The sequence below is a fragment of the Toxotes jaculatrix genome, chromosome 18 (genome assembly GCF_017976425.1).
Source record: "Toxotes jaculatrix isolate fToxJac2 chromosome 18, fToxJac2.pri, whole genome shotgun sequence".
Taxonomy (NCBI): domain Eukaryota; kingdom Metazoa; phylum Chordata; class Actinopteri; family Toxotidae; genus Toxotes; species Toxotes jaculatrix.
The window spans coordinates 1,700,370-1,717,419 of NC_054411.1; the positions used below are offsets into that span (position 1 = coordinate 1,700,370).

At 44.7% G+C, this 17,050-nt stretch overlaps 1 protein-coding gene across 1 annotated transcript in view; it reads right to left on the reverse strand.

The window, feature by feature from the left end:
- The window catches only part of LOC121198956 (RNA binding protein fox-1 homolog 3-like), a 73,853-nt gene extending 58,518 nt beyond the window's left edge, over positions 1-15,335 (reverse strand). The window contains exon 1 of the mRNA XM_041063357.1: positions 15,246-15,335. Within this exon, the coding sequence (XP_040919291.1) occupies positions 15,246-15,335 (90 nt within the window). The remainder of the gene's footprint in view (positions 1-15,245) is intronic.
- Between the last annotated feature and the right edge of the window lie 1,715 nt (positions 15,336-17,050).

Sequence of the window (17,050 nt, forward strand, 5' to 3'; positions counted from 1 at the left end):
GTGATGTAGGGGGAAAGTGTCTGCTGACAGAATTATTTTTCATCTCGTCTTTGTCTCGGTCAGCCTCCCCCTGCACGGCACACCTTTAAAAAGGTTCTCAGGTTGAAACAGTTTTCATCTTGCAGTGATGATGTTTTTCTTTATTATTATTATTATTACATTTTCTCCTGCTCATAAAATCCCTCCCCTTGGTACAATCCTCAGCTGTTTACAAAGTATAATTCAAAAGGAAAAAATAAAGAAAGAAATGTAAAAAATTGAGAGAGAGCTGGTATGACCAGCCTAATCTGTGCGTGGGTGCTTCGGTGTGCTTGCACAGTATGGCTTTTCATGACACGAACATCAAATCCCCAGAGAATACAGCTGCCACGATGAGATGTGTTTTTATGGGGATTTAGGCTCTGGAAGAGAGATTTGAGTATTACCTATTGTTAAAAATGTGCAGTGTTAGGAGAGCTGCAGCAGTGGAGGATGGGGAAATTAAACAGGCCTGTTAATGTTTTACACAGTGTTGTTGATGCTCCTGTAGACCTGTAAAGTCTTGACAGTAACTCTTGGTGTTGAGTGGTACAGGAGACTTATAGAAAGGTGGCGAGTGGGAGGCGCACAAAGGAAGATAATTCTGCTTTTCTGAGGTTTCGGAGGAGCTGCAACCCCCCCACTCCCCACCTCCCCACCCCCATCAGCCATTTCTTACTCAGAGTAGTCTAGCATGAAGAGGGACATCGTTTTTCATCCCTCACAAAAGGCTCAGTGAGCCCTGTCTTTAACCAGCTAACAACAGACCAGCCTACCCTTTAGTTCTTCAGATATCTAAATGCTGGCGGCGTTCACTTTAGTCAGGCAATGGGAGAATCAGCTCGGGCCAGTTTTCTAACCTGGAGTGTAGTCCAGCAACGTACCCAGATAGATGTGCGACCACAAGCCAGAGAAGCCCAGTGCCGACCTTTTGAATGGTGGGCTGCCATTCTCAAACACCGGGCCCCAGATTGTCTTCGCCCTCAGCCAGATGAGAGAGCCTGCTCATGTGTGAACAGCCCTGACTGCCTGCATGGGCTCGCCAGATCCAAATGCCCTGCAGGTCTGAGGGAGCATTTTACAGCCTGTTTAACAGTAACTTCAAAAATCCCCCCCGTCCCATTTTTTTTCCACAAAGAGATTTCTCAGACATCAGGCCTTGGTTGCTGATTGCCTCTGAACGTGGTGTTGATTAAAAAGTCAGCATTGTTCAGGCTTTCTTGTTTTCTCTTTCTTGTGGATCCTGGGAGTACAAACAGCTCGATAGGCTGCGTGTGAAAGTCTTCGGGCCTTGTGTCTGACGATGGACCCATGGTGAGAGAGAAAGGGGCCTGCTTGCCCAGCTTTTGGAATCCAATAAAGTGCTTTATTCCAGGGATGGGGCCGACGTGAGGCTAATCTTTGATCTGAACTGGAAGCTGAGGGCTCCGGAGTGGGCCACGCTGCCCGATTATTTATGGGAACTTCAAAGGTTCGCAGATCACACTTGTGTCTCTTATCTAGCGAGCGAGAAACAGCCACAACAACAAAAAGTGACTTTGCGAGGAGACTGGAAATTCAGAGCACGAAGAGAAAGGTAGGGATAAAGGCGTGAGCGTTTGAAATAGAAGGGGGAAGGGTTTGCCGGGGCTCTGTGGGGAGATCTCCAGATTAGAAGTGATCAGGCCGATGTATATGGGCCATCTGCCTGGGAATGTGCCTCTGGCTCCGTTCGAGAGACAATTGGACCTGAGGTGGATAAGTTGCTCCTCCTTCCTCTCTGTTCCCATGGCCGCCGGTGTCAGGGAAGCCCACTGTCCTTTCTTTCTCAGTCCCTTTTTTGCCATCCCTCCTTCCGTCCCTGCCTATCGCCCTCTCCCTCACTTCCTCCGTACCCCCCCCACCCCCACCCCCACGAACCCTCCTTCCACTATCACCACCGCCACCTCCACATCACATCAGAAATGTGACTGGCCTCAAACTGCTGACTTGCTCACAGTCCATTGAGTTTCCTCTCCTTATCAAATTACAGCCACCTCAATAACCCACTCACTGCAGCACGCCGGAAGAAATGAGGTTTTCTCCACCGCCCGCCCCTGGCACTGCACTCTTTCCCTCGCTTTTTTCTTCTCTCACATTTTTCTTTCAAAAACAGCAGACAGGGGAAAGAAGGGGAGGTGTAAGAGGACGGCGGTGGCTGATGTGAATGTTGGCGTATATTTTCGAGTGGGCGTACGATAATAATGATTCGTACGAACATGTGCGAGGTGGGGGCCGAGATGGCCCATCGCCTGCACGTTGCTGATTTGCAGACATGGGCCGATGTCCAGATGGCAGTCGCCTTCCGGGAGAGCGTTTTTTACTTCCACCCCGACAACTGCTTAGTTACAGCAGCCCACCAAGACCCCAGTTACCTCCTAGCATCATCTATCCTGGGCAACTTCTCCTTTTGGAGCCTCCAGTCGTCAGAAACCGGCCGCTGCATCTCTCTATATTCCCCATCATCTTCCTTCCTTACAACTCCAAAAAGAGAACTACCACCATGTCTCCGTGGAGAAAATGACACAGTCCCATCACCTGTTATATACCTGCAATGAGAAAGCTTTGGGGAGCCTACGAAACAGACCACGCAAGGTCATCCGTCTCATTTTGCGAGCGAAGCTGCAGTTATTACAAAGTCAAAATGAAAAGCCTCATCCCCGGGTCAGCTGTCTGACAGGTGATGGATGTCATTTAACCTTCCCAGCAGCTGGTTACTGGTTTAGACACTAAAGTAAATAAGGCCGAGGGAGGAAAGTTGAAAACACCTCTCCGGGCCTGGATCCATTTTCTTTTGATATGACAGAGTTGCCTCCAAAGAGTAATTGATTAATTTTTAACGTCAGCAGCATTGATGTTTTTTGAGGTCGTAATTGCCCCTCTGTTAATGAATGCAAATGAGAGTTCAGGATAAATTTACAGGAACCCACTGTAACCCCCCCCCAGTACACACACACATACACACACACACACACACACACTACTCCTCCACTGTGAATTAACATCAATATTTATCTTAGTTCTATTATCCAATTCTTACCTCATTCACATGCTAATTGCTACAATTACCATTAAATAAGGGCCCCGGTTCAGAGGAAATAACCTGCTGCTGAGCACTTGAATCACTGACTCGTCACCTGTGTGCACACGATGCATACACATACGCACATACACACCTACACAGATACAGCGAGAGAGGGGCAAGGAGAGAAGAAAGAGAAGGTGTGTTAGCGTCTGCCTCGTGGTGGATTTTTAAATCCCAAAACACCCGACAACGGTGTTTTGGGATTGGCTGGTTCTCTGACGCGAGGAGACAGAAAAAATAACTGATTGGAAGAGCAGCCCAAATTGAGAATGAATGCTCATGTATAATGATTGGAAGGAACCCGGGGATGGTTAACATGAAAGCCCAGCAGAGTGCCAGCCCCAGTTACCTGCAGAGCCGCAGTCGACATGCTCTGCCTTCACCTGTTTTATTGGAGACGACGCTGGCGTGTCAGTGACAGCGAATGTCCAAGTTGAGTGGGAGTAGATTAGATTAACTCCCCTGTGAAAGAGCCTTGTCTGCTTCCATTGTGCATCCTGTCTAGTTAAAACGACACAGGTATGCCATGGCAATAAGCAGGTGTGCTGACATCAGAGTCGTGTTGGGAATACTGGCTGTGATTGGAAAACCTATAGAGTATTCTTCAAACACAAACACACGTCTGACACGCAACTTCTTACCCCCATGAGAAACCGTCTTACATGAAAATCAAGTGAGTGATTCTTCAGGGCAACTAGGGCACAAACTGTACCGCACTGCACCCACCGGACTCTGTGTTCTGTCCCTTGAGGGGTGTCTCTGCCTGCAAAGACATCCATTTTGTAAATCGACATGGTGGAAGACAGCGCGAAGGTGTTATTGAAAAAGGCCTTGCAGGGAGTGGAAGGTTGAGACGCTATAGCAACCAAAATAAAGGCCTAAAAACCTAACTGGATAGAGACACAGAGCCCAGTACTAACTGAGTTGTAAACTTCTTTTGCCCTGGGGCTGCAGTCATACTCTGCTCATCGAATCAGCCTGTAACGTAGGAGAGTGAATTCAGACCTTGTCAAGAAAACAAACAAAAAAAAAAAAAACAGAGTAAGACAGGGTATACGGTAAGAGATCACGAACAATGCAAACTATATATGTGAGAAAAATAAAGAAAATCCGATTCTCCTCTCAGGAGCAATATCAACGCCTCGGAAACTTTCTGGGAAAGTCTTTTTTGTAGAAATGCATGGAAAAAAAAACTGACATTAGCAACGGATCCAAAGATGTTTTCTTGATTTTTTTTGTGGGATTAAAAAAAAAGAAAAGTTTCCTAGTTTACTACATACGGAGCGTTAACGTCCCTCAAACAGAAATGCGCATGAAAAATGATCACTGATGTCAGAGCCGTCTTGCCTTTTGGCCCGGCCTCATGCTCACACAGCACGATCAGGGGAGCTGATGACCTTTGCTGATGGCAGAATACCTCATCGCGAAGGCCCCTCAGTCGTAAAGTAGTAGACACGCCGTGCAAGATCTATTAGTTTGATCTTTTATCTGTAATAATCCTGACAGAACAAATAATACTCGGGCATATTCTGAGCAAAAAATAAAGGGTGAAAAAAATTATCATAATCATTCAAAGTGATGCTTTGGGAATGAACGGAACGAATGTAAAAATAAATTCAGTTTCGATAAATCGACTGCACTTGCGGGGCTGAAGTGAATGGAGGCTGTGGAGTGGATGGATACCACGAAGCACTGTCTGTCTTACGCACACAAACCTCCCTCGTAAATTATCTTGAGCAATGTAGAATTTATGAGGCAGAGATATCTCACTGCCGGCCCATCATTTCCATGGCTCTGTCACCGTAATTCTCTCCAAAACTGCCCAAACCCATAGATAAAAATGGCCACTGCAGCTACCGATGAAAAAGCGAGAAAAGGCGAAGTAAGTGAAATAAGTGTGTCTGTATGAGGAGGCTGTGGTCTTTCTCCGACTCCAGTACCCTCTACATCCGGGTAAAAGCAACCAGGAAATATGCAAAAATAGAGTAAAGGAGAGGACAAGTGTGACAATTAGAATTTGCTCTGTTTACGTCGCGTGAAATCAAGTGTCGGGGGAATTTGGTGAATTGGAAGATGAGTCAAATTGCCAGGCATACGCTGCTTACATCTTTGCCTCAGCTGGCGCAGCTCCTCAGCTCAACAACCGCTTTTACCTTCAGAAATATGTGTTTGTGTTTCTCTGTGTCAGTGGGAGTGTACGTGAGTGTGTGTGAAGAGATTTGGGGGAGCTCTTAGAGTGCTATCATAGAGTAGGTAGAGGACGGTGGAGTGTATCAGAGAGGGCAGTCCGCACATGCTGCCCTGTGAGATTGGATTCTCACCCATGAAATGTAAGCACACAGAAAAACGCTCTGCAGCAACAACCTCCAATTTACACAGCAATTTTCCACTCGCTCGCGACAGAACTAAATCGCATTTGTCTCCCTGCCGTTGATACCACGCTGCCCTAGAATTTCATTCATATCCAGTTAATTAGCACTTCCTCGCCCGGCACCAGAAAGAGCAATCATTGGACAAAATGCGCAGAGTAATTTATTACAGTTTATTACAGTTCATTGAGGAAGCCAGAATGTGTTGGATATTAGAATGATTACTTGTGTTTGCGCTGATAGCAGTCTGTGTGACGGGAAGAAAAAGAGGAAAAAAAAAAAGTTATTTACCAAAAACAGCTGGATGGATAAATTAGGCCCTTTCTCTACATGACAGTATCTCCCCCGACTGCGCTGTTTCAACATTTCTGGGTGAAAAGCGACGTCTCTCAAGCTTTACTCCCTCCTTTGAAAACGTTAATTGCTATTCATTACTCGCTATTGCTGAATGATAACAATGTTGGAGTTACAATTCTAAGTCATTAAATTAGAAGGAAGGGGATGAATAGCAGGAGTGGGCAATGGAAAATCCTCTTCCCTGTTGAGCCTTGACAGTTTGTTAAAGTTTAAAGGGTCGTTTCACCCAAATTAGGGACCAAAAAAAAACTAATTTTCTCGCTCACCTCTAGTTGTATCTAACCATGCAGATAGTTTGGCTTTGAGATTCCTGCCTCCTTCAGTACAGTGATGGTGAATGGATTTTCAATAGCAGTAATCAATTAGAAATAATAATAATAAAAAAAAATCACCAGCATTGTCTTTCCAGACATAACGTCCTTGTTACTCTGGATAATTCACAGAACACAATGTCACGTTTTGTAGGGATTATATCTTCAGTAGCAGTGTCTCTGAAAACTGTTCACACTGAGGGGCCACAAATGAAATTCTATTCATCATCTCAAAAAAAAAATGTAGTTCACATTAAAAGACAAATATCTGCATGACAACTTTTGTTGTGACAACTTTTCTTAAAATGCAGGCTTATATATAAACACTAAATGTTTTTGCCAAATATTTTCTGGGGGAACATAAGTGCTGCATGGGTTATGTTCGCCAGAACTATGCGCTAACTATGCTTTAGTTGAAGGAAAACATATTAAAGGTGTTGTCCGTGAAAGTTCTGCAGATGCTTTCCTCATTACGCTGATGAAAAATGTGATCCAGACAACACACTGGTTCTTTCAAAACATATTTGCTATTGCAATTAGGTAGCATATAAACATAATTTTCAGGACAGAGTTGATGGCAGGATACCACTAGAGCTAAGTGAAAAAATGTGTAATTTCCTTTTTTTTTTTTTTGAACCAGTTCTTTAAGACTGAACATCATCAACCTGACAACTGGTCCTGATTCCGCCTCCTGGACCCCCCATCATCACTAACGCAGCGCTCAGACATAAACACATTCATGTAGAGCTGTTTGCACCACTGCTCTCTAACACACACCAACATGTTCCTTCATCAACTGGCCACGCCTGCATCTCTCTCTCTCTCTCTCTCTCTCTACACAAACACACACCGACACACACTCTGAGGCGCCAACACGCGCAAGCCTGCAGAGGCTGTAATCTGTAATTTGTAAGTTCCATTTGTTTTTAACACACACCAAAGCAGTGGTCCTGTGGGACCTAATAAAACCTCATAAGCACATGGAGAGGAAGCCCGAGGCGCTGCTCTTTCCCACAGATCTCACCTTGATAGATGATTTTAGAAAAACACAGAGGCGTGCTCCACTAACAAAGTGCTGCGAGAAAAAGCAGTGATATTTAGACTCTCCATCTGAGGAGAGGAAAAGTGAAGAGGAAGAAGAAGAGGAGGAGGAGGAGGAGGAGGGCTCTGATTTGGGCTAAATTACATGAGCTTCTCTCCTTTCTTACCGATTACCCAAAGAGAAGCAGAGTAATCAGTGGGATACCTGTTTGGTTGCCCGCGAGGAAAGAGGATAAAGTCTCAGTCTTTGCTGTTTTTTTTTTCTTTCCTGCTGTTCATGCAATGCAGAGCTGAGATTAACAAAAACAAAAGTCCCGTTTTTTATTTTGAAGTCCATCCCATAATCATTTGTTTCACAGTGTTCAAGGGAGCAGCCAGTGGAGATGTGCTGGGAATCACGGGCATTACTTTATATTACTTTAGGTCTCTAAAAACGAACGTGCCGTAACTGGCAATTTCGGACCCCCACCTATTCAATATAGAAATAATAATAATAATAAAAGGGCTCATTTAATTTGGAGAAACAAAAACAATTATGAATCTGCCTGGGTGGAGGTCATCTCCTCTCTGCGGCATTTCTCCTCTTGGTTTCATTTCAGAATACCTGTAGACTTTTTCAAGGAGAACTTGAAATCAATTTCAAGCCCCATTTAATTTTATACACCCGTACATGCTGACCCACAACGGCATAGTTCAAATATTGATCTTTTTTAGCGGGTGACCCAGCGTGCCTCTTGCTAGTCAAACACAATGTACAGCTGCATCCTTTAAAAATTAAATAATGAGATCAACAACACGGGAAAAAATGAACGTCTGATGAACGTTTGATATGAGAAATCATTTCCTCAAACTTGGTTCCCATGCAGCATGCCCGCTGCTCCGATGAAGACAGATAATGACCTTTTGAAAAACAAAATTTCAGTGTTTGCCTGGAGATGTGTTTGTCAGCAGCAGCGGCAGCAGCCTGTCTTCTGGTGGTGGAGAAAACAGGCTTGCAGAAGCACAAGGAGAAGCGGTAATAATGCTTTGCTGTTCACCACTGCCATTAAGCCGCTGGTGATAAAAAGGTGCAGTGCTTTTAATGGCTTGTGATAGCTTTTTTTTTTTTTTGCTTTCACTTGTACGGCCACTCTGTTAACTCAGCACACAGGGTAATACGTCTCATTTGAGAGGATCCCGCCGAGAGGAGAATGCTTGAAGGACAGTATGAGAGTGACACTACATTATAAACATAATAATCACAGCTGGCTAAGATACTGCAGTAAAGAAATAATTGGACTCAAGCTGGTCTGGCTGCTTAAGCATTTTAACGTGCCATTTGCAGAAATAGAAAACCTCAGGACAGATTATATTCTCAGGGGGAAAAAAAAGGCTACAAACGGTTTCTACTGTGAGGTTACCCTCCTGTCTTTATCCTCCTGTAACAGTATGCGAGTGTGTGTATAAGTGTGTGTGATGTAGTGAGAGCTCCCGCAGTGTAAAGACAGGGAGGTGTTGTGTCGTATGTCTTGTCTTTCTCCCTCTCGCCCGTCTCCATTCGCTCATGGTCTCCGTTTGGCCTAAAGGAGCACTCAAACAAACGAGCAGCAGAGATTTCAGAACCAAGTGGACATTCCTGAGACGTATTAAACGGCCAGGGTGGGAAATAAGGCCACTGCAATGCAGAACTGACATCAGTGAGTGTCAGTAGCCCATCGTGGCCAGCAGCCTTTATTTGAACCTTTGCATCTTGGTGAAGTAGCTCATCACAGATTCGTGATATTCAAGCTCAATGTGTTTTCAGTACTGACCAAAAATAAACTGTAAAAGTATCGGAAACTGGCACTAAATATCTTTTCAGATTTCTAATCTTGTTTTACCTGAGCAGAGTTCTCACACGGCTGCTCGTGTCAGATGTTAACTTTGGCATCTTTTGTTAAATTTAAAAAATATTACTTAATAATTCCTTAAATTGATCAAAAAAAAGGTTCATTTTTCTGTCAGAGCTGAAATGCAGCATCACATCACCACTAACCTGATTCTCAGTGCTGCAGATTAGCAGGTAACACAGAAACTGTGGATTCATATTTCCTCCATTCTGTGTGATGAGCAGCAGTAAATGTTTAACACTGATGTTAATTAAAAGCGTCATTAGAAATGTGCCACCTTTCAGGGAAAAAAAAAAAGGTTGGTAATTATTGTGAGTTGAGGACATCTGCAACTGCAGCTTTGTTTTCCAGAAGTGGAGTATATTAGCATCAGCAGCACAGTGAATGCTAATTCACTGACACTGTAGGTCCAGAATATAGACAGCAGCACTTCAGGCTAACGCTCAACATTAATGACTGGAGGATATTTAGCATTATTGGCAAAATGTAAATACCCATTTATTGATGCACTGCACAGCACCGTGCATGCAAAGCCCTGCAAGCATCCACCTACAGATGACAAGAATTCCTCACAGGGAGACAAATAAATATACATATGTAAGCTCAAATATGCATGCTCGCATTAAAAATACAGCCAGACCCCCAAAGGAGAACCTTTGTTGGTGAGTAAATCTATTGCAGTGTTTGTGCCATTCTTCTATACAGGGAACAAATTTAATTTTGTTCCATTTACAAAGGTCTAGTGGAGTAAGACGGTGGGTAGCCTTAAGAAAAAAAAAAAAACACACAAGTCAGCCTGACTGTGAAGTCTCTGTGAAGAACAAGGCAGCACTCGCTCACACACCAAATGAAATTTCAAAATAAACGACTGAGCTGTGATTTACAATTCTCCTCGGGGGCAGAGAAAAGTGAGAAAACATTTCAATCAGGCCCTCCGCCTTTGTTATGCTGCTATGAATCAGCTGTTTAAGGGACAAAACAGCTGAAAGGCGGCAACAGAAAGACTCTGAATGATTTCACACCAAAACATAGAACATATTGAGAGGTATATTCCAGAGCCCATGAAATTGGGTTTTAAGTTTTTTTGATTTGTGCCTGATTGAATCTGAGCGAATTGTGCTCAACTAAATTGTCAGAAAAACAACAAAGCTGGCATTGCTTTGTGATATATTGGAAATATTTCAAATACAGTGTTTATCTATAACAACACAACAGAGGAAAATCAGATAGCTTGTGAAAACGGATGTAGCAAATGCCTAAATCATAAGATCTGAGTTTGGCTTGCAAGTGGTTAAAGTTTAAGGCTGGTGTTTTCCTATATTCCTCTTACTGCTAACAATTCTCCAAAAATACCAAACCCAACGATGTGTTTGCCCGTCTCTCAGCACTTTCTAACTTCCTCGCCCTGTCTGAGGCTCTCTGCCCCAAGTTCATTGGCTCCTGCTGAAAAACACAAATCTTTTAAAACGACTCACAAACACAGGGATATATATTTTTGAAAAAGGCTCCGTAATTTAACAACAGCTGGAGACCGTAGTTTTTAGAAAATTTAAAATAAACCTAAGGAAACAGTGCAGTTGTTAAGGACCATTTTTAGCAGCAGATTATTGCACATTTGGTGCTCCAGTGAGTGTTTCCTGCAGCAGGACAGCGTATGTAAATAAATTACAGTTACCATGTTTATGGTAATGAAGGAACATGTCACCCAGTGCTACAGCGTGGCTCACTGATGTGTTTTTAATAGTTTTTGGACAACAATGGGGCTCTGTGGCTCAGAGGAGTAAGATATATTAGGCTTCGGATTCAAACACATAGTTCGTGTTGGTGAGATCACTTGTTAGTTTTGGTCTTTTTGTGGAATTTATTGACAGAAAGAGAAACACAGCGTAGCAACAGCCTTCTCCTTCAAAGATGATGGGAACATGAGTTTAATAGCAGATCGAAAACGAACCAACTATTATGTGTTAACTCTTTTCCCGAGAGGTCAGGACGAAGGTGGCGTGGTGGGGGTGGTGGTCTCTCTGAGCCCCATTTGAAGCCCAGCGAGGCCGAGGCTCATTTCTCAAACTCATCTCCAATGCACCCACACGGGCCTAACGAGAGCCCATGTAGGGACAAAAACCTATTAGGCCTCCCCAGTTACAGACAGCATCTCCATTTACAGCTGTCAATAGTACAGCTTGGCCTACAATAATTATCCCCCAGGAAGGAACCGTCTCTGCGCGGTTCGCATTAGTCCGTCCCCGGGAGACCGCCAACCTGAATCCTTCGATATCTAAAGTCCCTGTGAATAGCGGCGCTTTGGGAGGCAGGATCAAGGCCTGAACCGAGGGGGAAGTGTGTCACGAGTATTCCCAGTCCTCTCCCCTCTGCATCCCTCGCCTTTCACCAGATGTATCAGTGTGTGTGTGTGTGTGTGTGTGAGGAGGGAGAGAGTCAGTGCCAGTACAGTCGTAGAAAAGAGATCAGCACGAGTAGGAACAGGAGAAGGAGGAGGAGGAGGAGGAGGCCGCTGAAACCAGAGAGCCCGGGCAATTCCTCCCAGGATCCACCGACATAAAAGGATCGCCTCTTCTAGGTGACCTAACCATTTAGAACGATACCGAAGCCATGTACAGTTAAGGGGGAAATTCAAAACAGCCCGACCAAAGAAGCCACAAAAAAGAAATCAATAGATGCAACAATAACAATAGACATGAGCGCAGCAGAATGCCATGATAGAAAATCCAATTACAAATCAAAGGAAGGCAATTTTAGAAAACGGGAGATCTCCAGATAAGTCAGAGGCAAAGACACAGAGAGAGATGAGACATGAAGACAATAACAACTGCTGCTTTTCCCTCTTTAGACATAAGTAACACCCTGCTTCTCACCCAACCTCATCGTCTTAGATAATAGAGTTACATTTACGAGTGTTGCCATATGCCCACCCAGTGCCTGGTAAATAGAAAATCCATGCGATGCCATGTTTTTATGGCTCTGAAGACAGCTACTAACTACCACGAGCAAACCTGAGCTACCCCGTCAGCTTCGGCTTGTACCATAAATATATTTATACTTTAATACAGGCCTACAGCGGTGAGCATTGCATCCCGTAAAAGCCTCCCCACACTGTAATTCATAACTCCCTCAATATCCAGCGCCATAACTCATGAAATGAGCCACTACAATACAAATTGACGGTAGAAGAAAAGTGACATCATCCTGCGGAAGGATGAAGCTGGCACCCCATGTGGTAGAGAAACTCTCCCCGTGTCGAGAGGAGGAACGGCCCTTCAGCGGTGGCGTGATACTGCCACTTTTTTGTAATCAGAAGCCCACAGTGCTCCCACCACACCACAGGGAGTCTCTCCTTGTGTTAATGAAAACAAACATTTAGCCGGGATTTATACGCACCGCAGCTGACTACAAAGAGCATCAAAGAAAACTGCCTGAGAACACACACCCAAACACTGCTGCACACAAATAAAGGCAAGGTATGCTTTGCTAATCTTTTATGTAATAAACTCCTGTCTTCCTGTGATATCATGCGGCGCCATGTTCACACATAATAAGCAAAGCTGTTCGGAGCCCAACTTAATACAGTGTCTTATTTGAAATGCAAACAAACAGAGAGGCAGAGGCTATCACCTCAATCTATTCCCCTTCTGTTCTCTGGCTGTCATCTTACACGAGCCGACGCTGCAGCCCTGCACTGTGGCGAGGGGAGGAAGGAGCAGAGCGGTGGCAGCGGTGGTGGTGAGGGGGTGGGGGGGAGGCGGGGAACACGGGCAGCATCCTGCGAAGGATGGCTGATGTGGGAGGAAAGGGATGGTGGGGGAAAGACGCTGGCCACAGTGTGATTCAGAGGGTTGTTTCCCCTCACAGCACCGCAGGGCGAGGGTTTACCGCAAAAAAAAAAAAAAAAAACAGAAAAGAAAAAGAACAAAAGCTGCTGATACATTAAAGAGATGTGAAACAAAAAGGAGTGTTTCATGAAAACAGCACACAGGAAGTTTCAATTTCAGCTCTGTCTTGAACTCTTGAAGGAACCTACTGCGGACATAAACACACACACACACACACCACCAGGTACATACACACACACACACTCGTGAGGCTTACTGGCCATCCAGAGGATTTGGATGTAACAGAAATGTAGTGAAAGGTAAACTCGTCCAAACTCAGTGTACTCACATGTTTACCAGGAGCTCACAGAAAGCTTTTCACAACCAGACACAAAAACTGAACAATAAAAAAAAAAAATAAATAACGGTCATAAAAACACAAAATGGTGCAAATGAAGATGAAAGCATTTAAAAGAAAATCTTTATTTTTATATTAAACTAAACTGTAAAAAAATGTTTGTTTTCAGATCACCAACCTGAGGTGATATATGATCACTACACACACACACACACACACAAAGCCAAGATTCAATTTTACTTTAAGAATTAAAAAATCTTTGAGAATTATTTTAGTATGAAAATGGAGGATGGAGAGTGGAGGTGTGTGTTGGTGGAATCTGGTTGTTCACATGCGTCACCTCGTCCCTGGCTGGCCGGTGGGGTTTGCCCGCTATGGACAGATGGGTGGGAGGGGGTGAGGGCCATTACCATGATGGCGGGGGAGAGGGGGGAGGAGCGGGACTCAAAATGAGAAAGCAGGAGTTTCCATCGTGAGCAGCCTCACTGTTATTTCGCCTCCGTCACTGCAGTAACACACACTGTTTACTGCAACACATGCTGCCGGTAGTAAAAACAGAATTGGACGCTTGACCCCCCCCCCCCCCACACACACACCCCACCTGCCGCCACCCACCCAGCCCCCATCATCCCAGCACCAACAGCATCCCCGTCTCCAACTCGCTGAATTAAAACATGTGAATAATTCAGCAGCTAGACAGGCACACGGTCTCTTAAGAGTCACCTTGTTGTTGATTTTTCACCTCCCTTCAGAAAATTGCAGTCTTCAGGTTTCACGAAACAAGGGGATCAGTGACAGAATCAATTTCCAAAGGAGGAGGACAAAAAACAAAAAAGGGGAAAATCAATGTTAATTTGGAGAGATATATAATTATTCAAAGTGTTGTCACTTGGTCGTGATTACCATTAGAAAAATGAAGGGGTGTAGAAAGGTTGAAGAGCTCGCTGTGGGCCTTTTGATAAACAGAGAATGTTCTCACATTGAATGAAGAAGTTTTAGCGTAATTTCTTGTGTAAGTGTCAGAATGAAGTGTGTTTTGTTTTATTTGTCACATGATTTTACCGTGTAAAACATTCTTAAAATCACAGGGATGTTATGACAAGATAAGCCTTAAAAAAAGTGATGAACTGAGATGAGATGAAATTCCTCTCTCAATATTTCAGAGCTGCTTTTATATTTGTTTTTACATCAGAAAACGAAGATGCACTCACACTGAGGCAGAGCACAGATATATGTCTTAACATCATTTAAACAGCAGTAATATGAGCTGCGTATTAATCCTAAAGGCCTCACAGCTCTAACTTCCTGATTTCAGGGGCTGAAATTGAAATGTGTTATTTAAAGATTCAGCCTGAATCTGGTTTGTGAATGTGGAGCGGGTCCAGGCTGGGGTCAGATTAGGTAACACCGTCAGAATTTAGGCACCACGCACCGGAACAAAGTCAAAGCAAATGAGCTGTTTCCTGTATGATTTTTAAATGAACGGTTAAAAAAAGAAGTTGGCATCCTCGTGCGTTTAAAAAGATGAAGAAGCTGTTTCTTTCTTCTTTTTTTAAGTCTTTCATTAAAAAAAAAAAACACACACACACACACACACACACCTGACTGTAACCTGTCCTTATCTCTGCAGCAGAGAAGTGATGGGAAGTGTGAGAACAACAAACATTTCCAAACACAAACACTGCGTGGTCCCACGTCACAGTCATCACCAAGTCACTGCTTTAATTTCATTCAAGGAGGGGGGCAATAGGAAAGGATGACCCCCCCCGCCCCCTCCCATTTTCCCCTTCTCCCCCCTCACAGGCAGGGTGAGGGTCAGGGGTTAGGGGGGTGAAAGTACTCAGGGTAACAGCACAAAGCGAGCGCGATGCTATCACGTGCCGTCGGAGAGCGCACAGAGGAATGAAAGGCAGGGATGGAGAGAGCAAGTGAGCGGGGGAGAGGGAGGGAGGGAGAGAGCGAGGGCGACAAAGCGAGCTTCATTCAGTCTTACCTCGGGCAGGTAGAGGAACGCGGGGGGACACTGGAGCGAGTGAGGTAGCATCCCGGAGCCGGAGAGCAGCAGGCAGCCGGAGTTGGCCATGGAGCTCAGCGTGGGGTGACGGGACGCTTTGCGCATTTAGCAGGGAGATCCTTTCGCTCTACTCTTTCTTCCTCTCTCTCTCTCTCTTTCTGGCTCGCACGCTCCCCCTCTCTCTCTCTCTCTCTCTCTCTCTTTGGATCCCTTCCCTTTCTCTGCCTCCTCTTGCCTTTTAAATTTCCCTTTTGCTGGCTTTTGTGTCTCTATTGAAGATGTAGCAGGAAGGCGAGCAGCGCGCAGACAATGTGCATGTTCCACCTTTATCACTATTGCACTCTCTCTCTCTCTCTCTCTCTCTCTCCCTCCCTCTCTCTCTCTCTCTCTCTCTCTCTCTCTCTCTCGCTCGCTCACTATCCCTGGCGCGACTCTGTTTACTTTGAGCGCGATAAAAGCCAACATAAGCATTCAGACACAGAAGGGGAGGGTCTGTGCAAGCCGAGGAGGAGGAGGAGGGGTTGTAGAGCCAGGGTTGGGTAGGTTAGGGTGGGGGTATAAAAGAGGTGGTGGTGGTGGTAGCATTTGGGGGCGGGGGGTTACTGAAGTCCCCGGTGGATTCATACATCAAACGGGGCCGGCTGAATAACAGAGGGGATGTGAATGACATTAGAACAGCTGATCCTGGGCATTAGCACCTCCTGGGACACTGCATGCTGCCTTTTAATTGCGGCCCCCCCACCCCGCAAACACATGCATAAACACACACACCTCCGGTGGCCGGCACCACCTCACGCTCCTCCGCCTGTGTGTGTGCACGCTCAAGGACACGTACAGTACAGCATGTATAGCAGATATATGTGTGTGAAGCCAGGGGAAAATGCATTTAAAAAACAGGCTGTTATTAGGCCCGGTCTGACATCCTTCTTCATCTGCTCTTGAGCAGTAAATATGCATCCACCCAAGCATGTACTGAAGAGCACGCTAAACTGTACAAGAAAAACAACTCAGAGCTTCCTTTTAATGGATCTTTTTGATTAATTCTGTTTGATACAGCTTTAAAAGAAGCAGGCAAAGAGAATGCACATGATGTATTTGTTACATCATGGGCGCCAGTTGGTTATGGAGACTCCATTACCTTAAAATTGTGGGATAACGCAAGAAATCTGTCTTGAATCTTATCCAACAAAACCCTGGCTTCAAAACCTGATGTCTCAGCAGAGATCGGCGGCACGTGGGTCATCACCAGAGTATGACGAGGTGGGACCACTCAAGCTCTCTCTCGATTTTGGAATTCTTCTTAATACAATCAGGTGAAGTCAGGGCAATTTTTATTTATAAAGCCCCAAATCCCAATTTGCACAGTATATGATGGCCTGTATCTCTGAGCCTGATGCTGTGACCTGCCACCGAAGAGAAATGAATGGAAGGGATGGATGGAGAGTGAGCGGGTTACAAGTCCAAAGCTGGTCCTTAGAAGACGACTGTTATATTTTGGGGAGCGTTCTTTTTTTTTTTTTTTTAACTGAATTGCTCTCAACATCTCAAATTGTTTTCAGCCATTCAAATAGATCTGGCTCATTGATGGCTTTTTCTCAGGTTAAAAAAAACAAAACAAAACACGCAACTAAGACAATCAGATCTCTCCAGGCAGGATTAAGAACAAGGATGTTATCTTCCTGTGCCAGGGCCAGAATAATGGCAACGGAAAAACTGCCACAAAAATGGTGAAAAGATGAGAGTGATGCAGCTGTACAGGGTGTTTTAAGTCAGCTTAAGGCTGT